General features: G+C 46.8%; 1 protein-coding gene and 2 long non-coding RNA genes across 4 annotated transcripts in view; 2 read left to right on the top strand and 1 right to left on the bottom strand.

The window, feature by feature from the left end:
• Positions 1-18,387, top strand: part of tesk2 (testis associated actin remodelling kinase 2) — a 39,347-nt gene that overhangs the window by 14,621 nt on the left and 6,339 nt on the right. For both annotated transcript variants that reach the window (XM_060059068.1, XM_060059067.1), the window contains exons 5-11: positions 438-486; positions 6,693-6,839; positions 11,798-11,880; positions 12,594-12,678; positions 13,487-13,570; positions 15,426-15,512; positions 16,256-16,394. In XM_060059068.1, the coding sequence (XP_059915051.1) occupies positions 438-486; positions 6,693-6,839; positions 11,798-11,880; positions 12,594-12,678; positions 13,487-13,570; positions 15,426-15,512; positions 16,256-16,394 (674 nt within the window). The remainder of the gene's footprint in view (positions 1-437; positions 487-6,692; positions 6,840-11,797; positions 11,881-12,593; positions 12,679-13,486; positions 13,571-15,425; positions 15,513-16,255; positions 16,395-18,387) is intronic.
• Positions 12,685-13,480, top strand: LOC132463132 (uncharacterized). Its single transcript, XR_009526971.1, has 2 exons — positions 12,685-13,135; positions 13,214-13,480. It is a non-coding gene; the product is annotated as an uncharacterized LOC132463132 (long non-coding RNA).
• On the bottom strand, positions 13,334-13,845 carry LOC132463133 (uncharacterized). The gene is made up of 2 exons (XR_009526972.1): positions 13,648-13,845; positions 13,334-13,594 (listed from the first exon to the last, which is right to left on the bottom strand). It is a non-coding gene; the product is annotated as an uncharacterized LOC132463133 (long non-coding RNA).

The following is an 18,387-nucleotide window of genomic DNA, read 5'->3' as shown; positions in this document are numbered from 1 at the left end:
GGAATGCAGGCAAAGGAGCGGGCCTGTTATTTCCTCTGCTGGTAAATGGCGCTCTTGTTGGGTCCCCCTTGTCTGGTCTTGTTGGCCGGGTGGGGTAGCTCCCTGGGTGTTTTTTCAGCCCTGTGTTGACAGGCAGGCGAGGTAGGAAGGCTACCAGGGGTTTGTTATCTTAGAGCTCTGCTCAGAATCGGAGGTACAAGATACAACACATCTCTCCGCTTACTACGAATGGCAAATGTAGACAGTCCCCCGAAGGATAGCAGGCTTAGTATACCCTTAGAGACAGAGAAACAAGGGTGTTTTTCGCCTTTCGGGAACGTATCAGGTGTCTGACATGCCAACATTGGATTCAGTGATTGGTCGAATTCTAATGTTCCTCGATGTTTGTTGTTGCAACTTTTTGGTGCTAAATTGTTATTTGTTTCTTTTCTGTACAGGTTCAAGGGAGTGTGTGTTCAGGAGGGCCAGCTTCACGCTCTGACTGAGGTACACACACACACACACACACACACACACACACACACACACACACACACACACACACACACACACACACACACACACACACACACACACACACACACACACACACTTTGATTGCGTAACATAACTTTTAGACAAAAGCAGTGACTAGGGGTTCCTACTCAAGGGGGCTTGCGTGTGTGTGTGTGTGTGTGTGTGTGTGTGTGTGTGTGTTTATTCTGTTGTTTTCCTGTTCATCCAGGTGGGAGAATTACTTCATCCCAGTATGTAATACGGTAGTGAAAGAGTCTGTAATTGTGGTAAACTGCTAGGAGGCCGTGTCTTAGACTTATCCAAAAACAGCTACACCTGTGTGTGTGTGTGGTGTGTGTGTGTGTGTGTGTGTGTGTGTGTGTGTGTGTGTGTGTGTGTGTGTGTGTGTGTGTGTGTGTGTGTGTGTGTGTGTGTGTGTGTGTGTGTGTGTGAGAGAATGTCCATGCGCACAACATGTGAAAGAGAGGGTGACCTCAACAACAACATGGGTAAGGGAAGAGGATCACAGACCACTGATACTCTTCTGACTACAGCCAGAAGACGAGCCAGGACAGACGGGAGAGGAGAACACAAGGCGGTGTTCATATGCTTTTGTCTTAAGTAGTGATATTGAGTGATGAGGACTGGGAGCCAGTGCCCTGGTAGAAACATTCTGTGTGGATTGTTCTCTCTGTTCTTGCTGCCATGACAGATCCTCACCGCTTCATAAGGCATCAGAACAGATGTGGAAATAAAGATGCCCTGGGGCAAGAGCAATAACTACAAATTACAATCTGTTTAAAAGGAGAGAGAGAGGTAGGCAGACAGAGAGAGAGAGAGAGAGAGACGGACAGAGACAGAGAGAGAAAGAGATAGAGAGATAGAGGGAGAGAGAGAGGTAGACAGCGAAAAAGAGGTAGACAGACAGTAAGAGAGAGAGAGACAGGGATCTTGATAGACTTTGGCGGCAGTAGCCAATGGGAAGAGTGGCAGGGCTGTGGGTTGGAGGCGGGCCAGGACGACATGTCATTCAGATGTAATGAGGTCTGGGCGGGAGGTTTGAGGTGCCAGGCTTACCGTAGGCTTTACTGTACCGTCATAAGCAGTACAAACAACATACACTCACATCAGAGGGCGCTCTGGTCAGGATGTTTTTGGGCCGTTCACCAATTCCAATCCAAGTACAACAATGAAGATAGAAGACAGTATCATCAGTTGACAATTGTTTATTTACTGGCAGGCGACATGAAGCCATTTAGCGGCCGGTGAGATTGTTTTTCGTAGTTTGATCGACTCTTCTACTCTTTGACAAACTGAAACTATGTAGAGCGAATATTGGCCGATAATAATTGGATGCCAATCGATCGGAGCACCCTCTTTCACATACCAAAACACTCACACAAATAAATACACACACAGAAACACTCAAGCACACACACACACACACAGATGCACTCACGCAAATATATAAACACACAGATGCAGTAATGCACACATACTGATCCTCTCACATAAATATATGCACACACACAGATGCACTCACAAACACAAACTAATGCCCTCACATAAATATATACACACATTCAGATATCATCAAGCACATGCCGATATACTCAAGGCTAATACACACACACACACACACACACACACACACACACACACACACACACACACACACACACACACACACACACAGTAGGACTGCGGTAGGTCCGTCTTGGGCTGTAAACTGATCCTCGTTGCAGCAGTGACCCTGGAAGTCAATCTGTGTTGTTTAGTTACTTGACCCCTACCAGCACACACACACACACACACACACACACACACACACACACACACACACACACACACACACACACACACACACACACACACACACACACACACACACACACACACACACACACACACACACGGGATGCAGGCCTGATTATGAGGCCATGCTGAGAGGAAGTCGAGAGAAACAGCTCAATGTCTTGCCTCAGGCCTCATGCCTTGCCTTCAAACAGCCACACACGTGCAGATCTACACACACACACAACCACACACACACACGCACGCACGCACGCACGCACGCACGCACGCACGCACGCACGCACGCACGCGCGCGCATTAACTCACTTACAAGAATTCCACAATTCTTAGTATTCCACAAGTAAAGAAAAAAGGGAATCGTTGGACGATGTCCAAGTCCCATGTGACGTCAGACGTCAGACCAGATCCCATCCACAGAGGCGGACAGCCCCTGCGACCGCGCCGGGCCTCTGTAATACGCCCGCTTGTGCTGCATCGATTGGTTCCATGATTGGCCAGTGGCCACAGCCATCATGGAACGCAATCATCATGCGAGTGTGAAACTGCATCTGTGCGTGCTGTCGACTTTTCCACCGAGCGGGATGGAGCGCTCGTTATTGGACTGCCCTCAGCGTCCCGGCAGTAATACATGATCTGTTGATGTGTGGTGTGGTGGAAACTTTGGTTTGAAATGAAACGACGTCACTTTATGTTGGATGTGACCGGATCTATAGGGGTTGAACCCAAATAAACCGTTACATTTTTTGAATATTTCAGATAAGATGTCTGGATAAGTACGACGGAATATTTAATAAAACAAACTCAATCACTGTGCTGTTGACAAACCTGTGACTGAGTTTAAACTCTGTACTCAGTGCTCAAGTGCTCCAGTCTATCAGTCAATCATCACCCTAAACCTTTGGCTTGTTCTCCCCTCTTCCCTTTACTCGCATCTCTCCCCTCCTCTCTCTCCTTTCCTCTCCTCTTCCATCTCTCTCCTCTTTTCTGTTCTCTCCCCTCTCTTCTCTTCTTCCCTCTCTGTGCTCTCCTATCCGCTTTTCTTTCTCACTCACTTGGTCTCTCTTACTCTCCCCATACCTCTCGCTCTCGCTCTCTTTTGCTCTCCTCTTCTTCTTCCCTCTCCCTGCTCCGCTCTCCACTTATCTCTCTCTCTCTCTCTCTCTCTCTCTCTCTCTCTCTCTCTCTCTCTCTCTCTCTCTCTCTCTCTCAACGCACAAATACTCTACCCTCACCCACCACAGTACAGTAGTGCTGACCTACATAGTATTTAATGTACAGGCTAGACTAGCACTCCGTAGCGTCTGTCTCCACCTAATGGCATGCTGTGGCGCTAAGCCTGGGTGCACCCAATCAGACAGAGCCGCAGGGGCCGGGACGGCCATGTACTGCTATATCCTGGCAAGTGGAAACAGAATAGCAAGTGTGTAAGCCCATTGAATAAGCAGGATGTATTCACCGTAGTTCCTTATTTGCTAATTTTTCCCTTCTCAACTCACTTACCACCAGGACAGAAGGCGTTTTTGTTCCTGTTTAATTTATTATGATCTTTATTCAGAGACAGTGTTTCTGGTAAGCTCTGGGAAGCCTGTAGGTTAGATGTGGACAACCTGGATTGAACCCAAGGACTTATTGGGCGGGGGCCATGAAACCACCTTAGCCACTACTCTGTTGTGTTGTCACAGGAATGAATGGGAGGTGAACTGATATGGTGTGCTATGGAACTATCGGCAGCAGGCCTTCACCATGAATGAAGGGCGGCGTGGAGAGTTGTATGCTGCTGGCTAGCCCCTAGCCAGTCACTGCTGCAGAAGGGAGAGAGAGGTTCTGTTCTAAATAACACAGTTCCTCAGGCCATTTATCGAATTAGCCCACGAAACAGCTCCTCCTTTAAAGGACATTGATGATTAGAAGATATATTTGGATTTTTCAACTATTCAAGTCTGTTTAAATTAAGTCTATCAGCGAAACCACCACTCTAAATCCTGGAATTGGCCTTATATCTTCAGCAGGGAGAATAAGAATCAGATATGAGCCAAAGTATTTATAGCCTACTCTGGTTCCTGGTTCCCTGGAAAAAACATAGATAAGAGTTTTTTGGAAAAGAATACAACACAAAACAACAACAACCAAACAGAACTAGACAGCCTGGGATGGTGTGACGTGGTGGTCCAGGAGTTCTGGGGGGGGCGAGAGAGAGCTGTGAATCCCCCCTAGCAGACGGCAGATGTTGGGCCGTTTTACTACATAGGAATTTGTGTAATCCTCTACGGGGAGGTGTGTGTATGTGATTCCACGTTGAATGTCTGTACGTTTGTATATTGATGTCCTAACTATTTCCGAAGCGATGAATTGTTTGACTTTTAAATGAACCCCCTTTCTCACGTAAGCCTTGGGGTTATTATTGGATGCAATGCCCTTTGATCGCCTGTCCTTCCGGAACCATCTCTTGAACCAATCTAAAGAGCTGGAGGCAGACCAATCTTCCGCCTGTGATCTTATCCTGCTATCAGTGTATTTATATAAAATACATTATCATACATCACTGGTCGTTTGTTGTTGAAACAAAACAAAAAAACACCCTCGGGGGAATGGTATGTGGACTTGTGAGTGTGAATGTGAAAGCGAAAATCCGACATGAAACAGTTAACCCCATCCCCCCGCCAACCACACACACGCACACGCACACGCGCGTGTGTGTGTGTGTGTGGTTCATCTCTGCCTTCTCCAGAGATGGTGTCTGCGGGGGCAGCCCCTCTGTGCAGAGCTTAGTTCCTAAACTGATTCTGACCTTCACTGATTGACTCAAACACTGATTACACGATTTACTCCATGGACCACGCCATGCTTTAAAACCCCCTCACACGCTGCTTATGCTGCTGCCACGCCCCCCTCCCCCCCGGCCCGGCTTCAATGAAGATGGCAAGAATGAGGTCACTAGGTCGAGTCTCTCTCTCTCTCTCTCTTTTATATATACCCATCCATCCTCGCTTGCCCCTAATTCTATGAGCGAGCGCCAGGCCCCGGTGTGTGTGTGTTCACCACGTCACTAAATCAGAGGGGCTTAGCGCGTCAGTACGGCTACGCTAGAGGTAGAGCGGTGGTCACATGCTCTGGGTTTACGTATCTGTCTGTGTGTGTGTGTGTGTGTGTGTGTGTGTGTGTGTGTGTGTGTGTGTGTGTGTGTGTGTGTGTGTGTGTGTGTGTGTGTGTGTGTGTGTGTGTGTGTGTGTGTGTGTGTGTGTGGGTATGCCAGCATTAGGGTCTCTGCTTAATCTGAGCTGACGGTATGAAAGGCGAGGCTACTTTTAACCTCTCTGAGCTGATTTTCAACTGCTGGTGGGGGGGAGGGAGGGGAGACTCGTGTGTGTTTCCCACCGGAGACCAGGTCAATCAACAGGCGGAACTAAAGAGTCTACTCGTCTGTCCGTCGGCCAGCCAATTAACGATAAGTCAGTCAGATGAGTTGTCGGTCAGCTTTAACAGTCTAGTTGGACAAGTCTCATTCAGTGAATGAGTCCTCAAGTCAACAGTCATCAAGTGGACAACCGGTCAGTACAACATGGTCATCGGCTGGGCAAGTTCAGCCAACAGTCAGCCAGCCAGCCAGCTCTACATCGTAGTACCAGCCAGGCAGACGGGTGACTGCTTGTCAGCGGGCCAAATCCTCGGAAGCTGTTGAGTCAATTAGGGAGCAAACCAAACCAAACCATCAAGTCAGGCCACGAGGCAGAAATTCTGCACTGCCTGGTGTCTTACAGCAGCCAGCCAGTGGAGCTCTCCAGTGATGATCTGTTCAATGAGGGGCCTGGTTTTTAGTCAGTTTTTGTCAGGCAGCTGGTGTTTCAGCTGCACTGGCCCTGACAAAAGGGAAAGTTCTGTTGCTGTAATGACGGTGGACATACTGTTTGACTTCCTGTAAAAGCTGGCTCCGGACCCCCTCTCGTAGCCTATCAGGAAATACGCAGACAATGATGATGGAACCATCAGGAGACCTCGGTCCAGTCGCACAATGGCTGGCGTGTAAAACGATTGTGTAGAATTAGTAAATATTCACAGAAGTCATGTACACAGATGTGACCGCTTACGGGAAAATAATCACAACTCCTACTATTAGCCATTGCACATCCTTTGTCCTATTGTTTATGATCAAACCTCAAAGCTGCCAAGAGTTTTTTAAACGTATTTTTGAAAACACAAATATAATTGTGTTTTTCATAACGCTGTGTATTGTATATTCTTCCTTGTTTCCAGTATTTTCACTGTTTTATGTTATCAGTTTCCAGTTCGGTAGTCTGTAACTGTGTGTGTGTGTGTGTGTGTGTGTGTGTGTGTGTGTGTGTGTGTGTGTGTGTGTGTGTGTGTGTGTGTGTGTGTGTCTCCAGTACATCAACGGGGGTAACCTGGAGCAGCTTCTGGACAGCAACAAGCCGCTGAGCTGGGCCTGCAGGGTGAAGATGGCCAGCGAGATCGCCAGCGGCGTGGGCTACCTGCATTCCAAGGGCATCTTCCACCGCGACCTCACCTCCAAGGTGGGCCCCCCAATCACACTCTAGGTTCTGGGGTTCACGTCCGAGGGAATGGGGCTGTGATGTGAAGGGGGCAGGACTTTCACTGGGCCCATAAAGACTAGGGATGGGTCAGAATATTCGATTATTCGATTATTTGTTCCAGAGGCTCGAAGCCGATTGTAAACATATGCACCGTTAATATTTTTTCCCATTCAAATAAACAAGAATTAACAGACTGAACTAATGTTGGACACCTCGAAGGGCATTATCCCGCTTATACCATGGTCACTTGCCAAAGAAAATAAATTAAGACCACTCATTAAATGTTCATGCGTTTTACAGTCCAAATATAACATTACCCTGCCGTAAGGCTCTTATGCAATGGAAACGCCTTTTCACTCCTCCAGTAAATAGGACGGACCTTAGCTACGACTTGGCAACAGGAGGTACTCTAGTCTGCTCAGCTATGAGCCACATAGCTAACGTTATGCATTGTACATATTTATAATTCGAAATTCGTCCCAGCCTTTATACCACAGATACTCTAGGGTCTATAGCATATAACCGCGTTGTCTGATTACAGTTTAATTAATTTTTCACAAGTTTCCAGCTCTCGTTTTGAAGACCAAATCACCGCACCATTCGTTTCAATGGGAATCGCGACGGTCTATACTTTGAACATAAAATTCGTCCCAGCTTTTATACCACAGATACTATAGGGTCTATAGCATATAACCGCGTTTTCTGATTAAAGTTTAATGCATTTTTCACAATTTACCAGCTCTCATTTTGAAGGCTGAACAGAAAATTTGACTGGAACTACCTAGCAGGTAGTTGTTTTTTTGCATTAAGATATTAAGTGATTTCTTGCCGATGATCCATGGCTGCCTTTGTGAATGGCGCCACCCACTGATTATTCGACCATGAAAAATTTGAGTTATTCTCATCCCTACTCAAGACAAGGATGCAGGGGGCTGATGTGGGACACAGGACGGATGTGATCCATGTTGCCTTTAGTATGTGTGTGTGGTGATGGCTGAGTTAACCTGTACACATTGATTACTCAATGAACAACAGGTGTGCACATCCCCTGAGTCCAAGTTAGGGGGGTGCAGGAGGGAGGTACACTCACTACCTGGCGTTCTCATCTCCCGACGGAACACCTGTTACAGCCTGCTCTAAATGGACATTATGAGAGAGAGAGAGAGAGAGAGAGGGAGAGAGAGGGCGCGAGAGAGGGAGAGAGAGGGAGAGAGAGAGAGAGAGAGGGTACTTTGTACGGAGCGATACCCGTTTCATTGACAGGACTGTTCATTTGTTAATTTAACTCATTGGAAGTAAGAGAAGGAAAATTGAATCGCGGTAGGGTGGAGACGTTACAATTCATTGCTGTGATAGTCTGTGTGGATGATGGCTGTCTTAAGCAGCCTCACCTGGCCCCAGTCAGACTGATTGGTCTCTGGGGCTGGGTGAGGCTGCACAGCTGTTGCATATCGAGCAATCAGTGTGCACTGGTTAAACCAGCCATCACACACTCAGGGAGTTCTCCAACATGGCAACATAGAGAACCAGGCCATGTATCATTATCGGCAAACCTTAAGGCCTAAACACACCGGCGTCGACGCGCAGCGGCGCGCATTTCACGCGCGCCAAAAGCCGCCCCTAGCACCAACAAGAAGCAGCGACGGTCGCGCTGCAGTGTAAAATCAGGAAGTCACCTGTCGATCAACTGCAACAAAGAGATGAAACGCCATGGGTGAGTAGCCTATTGTAGCCAGTTTATTTATTTTTCATCTTTTTTGGCTGAATAATTTGAAAAATGTATAATCTGCGCAGTGAAAGTGTTTTCAAGCAGGAGATCTACCAACTTAGTTTGTAGGGCACTTTATCGTTTTATTTACTTATTTTATATTGTGCAATTATTCATCTACTGCATCAACAATCTCCATAAATGCAGGACCTTCTATTAAGCCTTTTTAGTATATAGTGCAGTCACCTTTTAAGGCCAATTGTTATTGGGTGTATTTATTGTCTTGAGCTACGTGATGGCTTTATTGGTCCCCATTGGGACCAATAATGTAGCTATCTATCTATCCAGCTATATAGCCTTAACATAGCCACACATTTACATGTATGCAGCCAGTAGTTATCCATTTTAATTGAACACAAGCTCTTTTACATTTGATTGAGTTTTTTTTATTTCAACAGAACAAAGAATTGTTGCCAGACAGAGGGTGGATGCCCTTCTTCTGCTGCGCCGTAGGCTGGCAAGGAGAAGACGAAGGGTTTGAGTGCACCCCTTCAATGAACGGAGACAAGAACAGGGGCTATACCACAATCTGCTCCATGAGCTCCGTGCAGATCCTGAGAGGCACCGCCAATATTTAAATTCGCCACTAGGAAGTGTGCAATGGCAGAACCGTATGGTGTAGCCTAGTCATGATGACCTAAATGTAGTTATTATCCCTCTCTGGTATAAGTACTATTTTGCATACATAATAAATATATATATATATACACTTTTTTTTTTTTATCCCTCGGGATAAATACAGTGATGTTATTGCTGTGCTGGACTCAGTAGCCAGTCTATTTTATTTGAGTGCTCGAGACACTTAATGTTATTTTTCCTTAAATCCAGAGAGACAGTTAATGCATGATCTGATACCACAGAGACAGTTAATGCATGACAATGCATTTTTGAACTTTTACTTATCTATTTTATTGTATGAGAATGTTTCTATGTGAAGCCCTTTGAGTCTGCTTCATGTATGAAAAGTGCTATATAAATGAAGTTGCCTTAAATAAAAATATATATATTACAAGTAATCTGGTTTCCACCCACATGGTGTGATTAGCCATATATTATGTGACTTGACGTCGTCTATTTCCCATTATGGTTTGGGTACTTGGTCCACCATTGTTGCTTTCTCACCTTAAGAGCCAATCTCCAGAGCTATGGATCGCCAGGCAATGTCTTTTCTGGAGTTGTCTTTGTAATGACGGGAACTTTGGTCATACAATTCAGCATATTTCTCGACCTCGACGACCAGTCTCGTCATCCATTCTCGTAATTGTTTCTCACAAACGAAAGGGGGCGACATCCAGTGGTGAGGAGTAGATGTAGAGGTGCCTACGGGACCCGGGATGTATGAACCAGCTTTTAAAAAGCGCTTTTTCAGGGGCGGCGACGCTAGGGAATAGAACATTGGCGTGAAGCCTAGTTTGGCGGCGCGGCGCGCGGCTAGTCAACACCGGTGTGGGCTAGTATATCTGGAATAATGGGGGCTGACTTTTTGACACGCCGCTTCGGCGCCGGTGTGTTTAGGCCTTTACAGTTAACCGGTTCAACACCAGCGTCCATTGTCTGGAGGAGCCCACTATAAGTCGCCTCGAAAGTAGTGTGGCATGGACCTTGCTACAATGGGCCTAGGCAAAATGCTGAATTATGAGGGTCAGTCGATTAGAGTAGGTCAGTGGGATATTGGTTCTGTAACAAAACATTATAAAAATCAAGATCATAGATAAGATTATTTCTGCTCTCAACCCAATAAATGAAGTCTCCTCTTCAATGTACACGCTTGTACATCTCTTGCGTCGTTCACGAGGCTTTCACTTCTCGATGCTGACAGAATCCCTGCCGACACCAAGTGTCAGGAAACATAATCTAATTCAGAAAAACTGTTCCTGTAATCATAGGAGTCGCCAAGTCTAGTGTGAAAGAAAACTGAATGTGATCCAAGGAGCATCTGGAAACATGGGTATTTCCTTCTCTTGTGGCATACACGTGGTCCACGGATAAGTTTCCATCGTCCTTTTTGATTATTAACTCACTTGTGTAATGCCAAAGCGACAAACCAGTATAGTGGTCACACCAGTCCTACCAGGACGTGTTTTCAGTATTTCCATGTTCCTCCCGGGTTCCATTGACCTTTTCCAAATATATGAGATACAACCCAACAATGACACACATTATTGGGTTTCCCAGGTTTGTGTAAGTTCAAGTTTATTGTAGAGACCTTTAAAAACAACAGTTGACCACCTGTACAATTAAACTATCTAGTTATAAAACAAACAAATAAAATAAAACCAATTAAAAGCACAAAAAAGGACACGCTAGACAATGATACAACTTGTATGGAGTTAAACGCAAGACAATAGAAATTCGTTTTTAGGAGGGATTTGAAGATGGGCGCTGAAGGGGTTAACCTGACATGAAGAGGGAGTTTGTTTCTGTTTGAGACCACTTGTAATCATTTTGACGGTGAATAAAGGCTTGGTTTAATTTACAACAGTGCTTATTTAAATGCTAATGTAGATGAGCACTGCCACAAACTGGACAAGGTTATCGTGTTACTGTGTAAAATGAAGTCAATGGGATCTCTTCCTGAAAAGCACACAGAGCAGCTGGTATGTCAGGTGGAGGGTGGCCATGAGGCAGTACCACACGGTGTGAGTGGTATGGCTGCCCGCCTTAATAAATAAATGAATAGACTTGTAATCGAATTCCCCCTGTGGCGGTTTACAAATAGAACGACCACGGGGGACGTGGTGTACCGAGTTATTATTGTGTTGTGCCGATGAAACTTAAGTTAAGCTAAGCAAAATAATGAGTCGTGGGTTGCTTGGGAGAATTTCCAATAATATGTATTTTAGAAACACCACCGTTCATCATAGACCGAAGGAGTCCTTTGGAGATCAACTTTTTGTACTTTTTGTACTAATACTGTGGTTTCGTTTTGGTCGTCAAGCATTCCACTGGTAAAGGCCAGTGGGGTCGCCATGGAGACGGAGGAATTCAGATACAAATAAATCGTGCCCACCTTGCCTTTCTTTACTATCGTCCACAATGTTCACATCACCGTCCACTGTGGAGCTTTCGCACCAGGTAACAAAATGTTGAAGTAGTAGCAGGAAGTGCCCGTAAAAGGTTGTTTGGCGAGGTGTGCGTTGTGACATGTTTCTTTGTGTTTTTTCTCCAGAACTGCCTGATAAAGAGCGATGAGAACGGCTTCACGGCGGTGGTGGGGGACTTTGGCTTGGCTGAGAAGATCCCCAGACCGGGGTAAGCACAGCGGTCATCCCCTGGACCTCCGGGTTTCTAGGAACCCTGAGGGTTCACACACGGTTCTGTCGTGGGAACACCGAGTTTTTGTTAAAATTACGATTATTTTCGTCATCACAAGCGTCACGGAATGGGTATCACTGTGTTCCCAGTAACTGTGTTACTGGGATTATGTTATGGGTCTGGGCTGGCCGGATTTTGCCCAAACCAGCTCCTGTTGGCATGCTGTAATATGAGCAGTGTCTGGATTTGCCTCTGAAACAATACAACTATTCACATTCACAAGGATTTGAGCCACCGACTTCCAGTCCCTCGAACTCGGGAGAGGTTTTAAAATGTGGCTGGAAAAGTCGTTGGTGTACGATTTGTGAAATGTGAGTGTTATGTGAAGCAGACAAAGAGATTGAGAAAAATGCACAAAGAAGAAACAAGTCAGTTGTTAATACTAGTTGGCGGGTCCATATTTGGAATGGTTTTATTGCACTGGTCACAGATGTTTCTGCAGAATCTTACATAACCTTGTAACTGTTCCGATTTTGTGTGTGTGTGTGTTTGTGTGTGTGTGCATGCGGTGTGTGTGCGTGTTTACGTGTATGTGTGTGTGAATATGCTTGTGTGTGCGTTTACGTGTGTGTGCGCGTGTGGTTGTGTGTGTGTGTGTGTGTGCGTCTGCCTTTGCCTCTGTGTGTGTGTGTGTGTGTGTGTGTGTGTAGTGCTGAAGGAGAGAAGCTAGCCGTGGTGGGCTCGCCCTTCTGGATGGCCCCCGAGGTCCTGAGGGATGAACTCTACAATGAAAAGGTGAGCATTCAAATCCAAACTTTATTAACCCCTCCGGTCGGAGACACTGACAGAGCTGCGGTCTAGCCCATGTGACGCTCAGACACGGGGGGACGGAGGCTGTGTGGGGGAGGAGGAATGTGCGCCCATGTGAGAGAGAGTTATGAAGTGCTTAGGAACTCACTTATGAGGGACTGAACCGTGGTGTGTCCTTACGTTGGTTCACACAGCCTGTGAGTGAGGGAGTGAGTCTGAAATGCATCTTTCTGTATTTAGAAATATGTGTTCATGCTTGTATGTGTCTTGAAGAGAGAGTGAGTGAGGGAGTTTGTGAACCAGTGAGTGAGCTTTAGAAACACATCTATTTCGCAAAATACTTCTGTGTGTTGATGCTTGGATTGTGTTTGAAAAGAGAGAGGGAGTGAGGGGGTTTAGAAACACAACTATTTTGATTTTCTATGTATTCATGCCTGTTGATGTTTGGAAGAGAGAGGGAATGAGGGGGTTTAGAAACACATATTTTTTGATATATTTCTATGCATTCATGCCTGTTGAGGTTTGGAAGAGCGAGGGAGTGAGGGGGTTACAAGAATCGCATCACTTTCTATGTATTTCTATTTATGTGCTCATGCCCATTGCTGAGAAGAGAGTGAGGAAGTGAGTCAGCAAGAAGTGAGTGGGTGAGTTCAGAAACAGATTTCTTTATGTGTGTGTGTGTGTGTGTGTGTGTGTGTGTGTGTGTGTGTGTGTGTGTGTGTGTGTGTGTGTGTGTGTGTGTGTGTGTGTGTGTGTGTGTGTGTGTGTGTGTGTGTGTGTGTGTGTTTTCCAGGCCGACGTGTTCTCCTACGGTATCATCCTGTGTGAGATCATCGCTAGGATCCAGGCCGACCCGGACTTCCTCCCCCGCACAGAGGTTAGTTCCTGGTCCACTGCCCACCTGGTTAGTCCTGGTCCACTGCCCACCTGGTTAGTTCCTGGTCCACTGCCCACCTGGTTAGTCCTGGTCCACTGCCCCGCTGGTTAGTCCTGGTCCACTGCCCCACTGGTTAGTCCTGGTCCACTGCCCCCCTGGTTAGTCCTGGTCCACTGCCCCACTGGTTAGTCCTGGTCCACTGCCCCCCTGGTTAGTTCCTGGTCCACTGCCCACCTGGTTAGTCCTGGTCCACTGCCCCGCTGGTTAGTCCTGGTCCACTGCCCCACTGGTTAGTCCTGGTCCACTGCCCCGCTGGTTAGTCCTGGTCCACTGCCCCACTGGTTAGTCCTGGTCCACTGCCCCCCTGGTTAGTCCTGGTCCACTGCCCCACTGGTTAGTCCTGGTCCACTGCCCCCCTGGTTAGTCCTGGTCCACTGCTCACCTGGTTAGTCCTGGTTAGTCCTGGTCCGCTGCTCACCTGGTTAGTCTTGTGTGTGTGTGTGTCTTGATCGTTGTGCATGTGTGTGTGTGTCTCGATCATTGTGTGTGTATGTTTGAGTGTGTCTTGATCGTTGTGTTTGGTGTGTGTGTGTGTGTGTGTGTGTGTGTGTGTGTGTGTGTGTGTGTGTGTGTGTGTGTGTGTGTGTGTGTGTGTGTGTGTGTGTGTGTGTGTGTGTGTGTGTGTGTGTGTGTGTGTGTGTGTGTGTGTGACTCCAGCTGGTCTGTGTTACATAACACTAACAGCAGTAATACCAGGGAAGCATTACACAGGGCTCCAGGCTTTTAATAGGCTGATACTCAACACTGTTGTGTCATCCTGGCCTTCATTAGGATGGATCCAACTAGTTTGATGATTTCTAGGTTGTTCTCGTTCATTTAGTCAATGATTAATAAGGACCATCATAACATTTTATAATTAAATATTAATATTGATGGCTTTACCCCTGTGTCTTAAAGTCTGTGAGTGTGTGTGAAAGCAGACTATGAACAATAGAGTGTCTGTTTGGGATGACAAACGCAGTTGTTGTAGAAAGATTTAAAGCAAGTGTGATGGAACAAGTAGATTGTTGAATTACGGTACACAAAGGATGTGTTCATTGCATTAAATTAAAGGGAAGCAGAACTAGTTTACAGTTGAACTGTTCAACTGGCAACACTGTGGTTGTGTGTGTGTGTGTGTGTGTGTGTGTGTGTGTGTGTGTGTGTGTGTGTGTGTGTGTGTGTGTGTGTGTGTGTGTGTGTGTGTGTGTGTGTGTGTGTGTGTGTGTGTGTGTGTGTGTGCGTGCATGCATGCAAGCCTCTGTTTTTTCATGCATGAGAGCCTGTGTGTGTGTGCCTATGCGTGCAAGCCTGTGTGTGTGTGTGTGTGTGTGTTTGTGCATGTGCCTGTGTGTGTGTGTGTGTATTTCATGGGGGCTTTAGGCCTCTGGGAGCGGCTCTTGGACAGTGTGATAGTATGTTGTTCATAACGCTGAGTTGGGCGAACATACGGGTCCAGTAATCTGGACCGGATCATGGGATGGTGTTTCCACGTCGATTAATGTTGTTGGATGAGTTGTTGGCTGCTGTGTCAGCAAGGGTTATGTCATTCATCTGGCCCTTGGATTCCTTCCCTCCCTTTAAATGAATCCATTTCTATGTCTGTGTATCTATGCATCTCTCAGTATCAAAAGAAAAGTAATCTTATATTACCAAAGCGTACATAAATAAATGGGATTCAGGTATTGATTACAAATGAGCAAGAAGAAATATTCAATATAACAATAAAATAACTCTCTTTCACCCTCTATCTCTCTCCCTCACCCTCTCTCCCTCCCTCCCTCCTTCCTGCCTGTTGTCGGTGTCTCTCCACCAGAACTTTGGCCTGGACTATCATGCCTTTCAGCATATGGTGGGAGACTGTCCACCGGACTTCCTCCAGCTGGCCTTCAACTGCTGCAACGTGAGTCTGCATAGAGACAGCCACACACTGCTCAACCACCGCTCAACCAATCAGAATCCGCCCTGACTTTGGAACCGTGTAGAATTCTGAAACTCTTCTCCATCCGTTTTCTTTTTGTAATGATTTGTTTCCGAAACATCCCATGGTCCTATCTTATTTACAGAAAACCAGGTTTTCCAGAATAATTGCTCTAAATACGTTTACGGTTGTATATGATTTTTTTAAATAAAAAAAGGACAGTTCCTGTATTTGTAGTGGGTATTTTCCCTCATAGACTTAGTATGGTCAGTCGTATATGAAGGGAACAGACCTGAAGAGTTTGATCCTCCAAGTAAATCTGCTAGTGAGGGTGGCCAAATCTGTCCTCATCAATGTCCTTTAAAGGAGAAGCTGTTTCAGTAGCTAATTCAACAAATGGACAGAGGAACAGGGGATGTTTTCAACAAAGCCTTTATGAATACACATGCCTACCAGAGGTGTCTTTTTAGCCCTCCTACAAGCTTGCATTGATTTGAGGTTCAGCCAATCCATGGTGCTGCAGGTTTTTCATTGCCAACCTATCACTGAAGAGCTCCTCTCTGACTGGATCAATTCAAGGCCAAAGTGAGTTCAGAGTTGAATACAGACAGGTTATTAAGGTGTGGGCTGTACTGGAGTTTCCGTTCCAAAGTCAAACATCCCCACTGTCGGACTCCTCTCTCTCCTCAACCCCCTCTTCCTCCTCCTCCTCCCCCCCCCCCCAGATGGACCCTAAACTCCGGCCGTCCTTCCCGGACAGCGTGGCCATCCTGGAGGACCTCCTGGGGGGTCTGAAGACCGAAGAGACGGAGCGAGAGCGCCACCACGTGAGCGAGGAGAACGACAAGAAGATCAACGCTAAAGGTAGCCCCAGCTTCCTCCTCCACCCCTGTCCACACCCTCCTGACCGACATCCATTTTGTCCTGCCTACCAACACTAGGCAGAGAGATGTATTTTGGTTGAAGATATGCCCTGCTCTTGAAATACAGAAGTTAGCCTTTTATATGTAATCCTACTTAAATCAAGGTCGGTTAAAAGTTAACATCAGAGAAGAAGAAGACATGGGACTACATGAGGACATGGGACTATATGAGGACATGGGACTATGAGGACATGGGACTATGTCCTCATGGGACTATATGAGGACATGGGACTATGAGGACATGGGACTATATGAGGACATGGGACTATGAGGACATGGGACTATATGAGGATCTGGGACTATGTCCTCATGGGACTATGAGGACCTGGGACTATGAGAACATAGGACTATGTGAGGACATGGGACTATGTCCTCATGGGACTATGGGGACATGGGACTATGAGAACATAAGACTATATGAGTTCATGGACTATATGAGGATATGGAAATATATCAGGACATGGATTATATGAGGACATGGGATTATGTCCTCATGGGACTATGAGGACATGGGACTATGAGGACATAGGACTATGTGAGGACAGGGCCTATATGATGACATGGGACTATGAGGACATGGACTATATGAAGACATGGACTGTGAGGACATGGGAATATGTGAGGACATGGGAATATATGAGGACATGGACTATGAGGACATGGCATTATGTGAGGACTTTGGGCCATATCTAATTAGAATAGCTGTTATGCGTTCGTGTTCGTGTGTTTTCTACGTCCAATTTCACTCGCCCCCTATGTCGTATTCAGAGCCTGGGCCATCCGCATATAACCCACAGATCACACCCTCCTCAACAGTCGGGCTACTCGGGTCAAAATGTATATGAGGACACTGACACACACACGAACACACTGACACACGCAAGTGAGCAAGCACAATACTATGACAGCGTGATCTGTGGTTTCTCACCTCAATTCTATAAATGTCTCCTCTTTCCCCATAACCCATTGCACACTTCTGTATAAACAAGCACACACACACACACACACACACACACACACACACACACACACACACACACACACACACACACACACACACACACACACACACACACACACACACACACACGTCCTTCAATGTGGGGACAGGCCTGTTGGTTCCAGTAAAAGGTGCCAATGGGGGGGGGGGGAGTTGTTCGTATCAGATGTTCGACAAAAACAGAAAGCCACCAAGCAGCACTCTACTGAGACCCCACCGACCGCCCACCCACACCGTCACGTCCCCCACATGAAGGACAGTGTTCTGCTGTGCTGTCATCACTCAGACCACATGACGGCAAGTGAGACAGGTGACCGAACGACCCCGGCCGCAGTGGTGCGTGCTCATTGGCCCTTGGTTTGTCGTCCAATGGTTTGTCATCCAACGGGGGCGGTGGCAGGGGCAGTCGAGGTCAGCCCATGTCGTACAGCCACTGTTATGTGTGTGGGTGAGACAGAGTTGGCTAGCGTCCGGCTGCCACAATGTCCAATCAAACACGTTGTACCATAAACACACTCTCGTGTCCGACCAATCTGGCTCTCCCGGTCCGTGGCTCATTGGTGCCGCCGTGACGGGTCTGCATCGTTATGTGACACACCCACACACATAGACGCTGACATCATGTGTATGGAGTGTGTGTGTGTGTGTGTGTGTGTGTGTGTGTGTGTGTGTGTGTGTGTGTGTGATGGCTGGTTCAAGCAGCCTCAGCTGGCCCCAGTCAGACTGATTGGACTCGGGAGCTGGGTGAGGCTGCACAGCTGTTGCCCAGTGAGTCGTCAAGGTGCACAGGTTAACTTGGCCATCAGCGCACACACACTCAGGGGAGAGACTCCCTGCATGGCAACATGGAGCACCAGCTCATGTAGCATTGTCTGCAAACTCTGCACAAGAAACCCGGTCGTCCGACGTCATCCTCCGGCGTCCCTGTGTGGAA

The sequence above is a fragment of the Gadus macrocephalus genome, chromosome 8 (assembly GCF_031168955.1).
Source record: "Gadus macrocephalus chromosome 8, ASM3116895v1".
Taxonomy (NCBI): Eukaryota; Metazoa; Chordata; class Actinopteri; order Gadiformes; family Gadidae; genus Gadus; species Gadus macrocephalus.
This window is presented reverse-complemented; position numbering and strand designations above follow the sequence as displayed.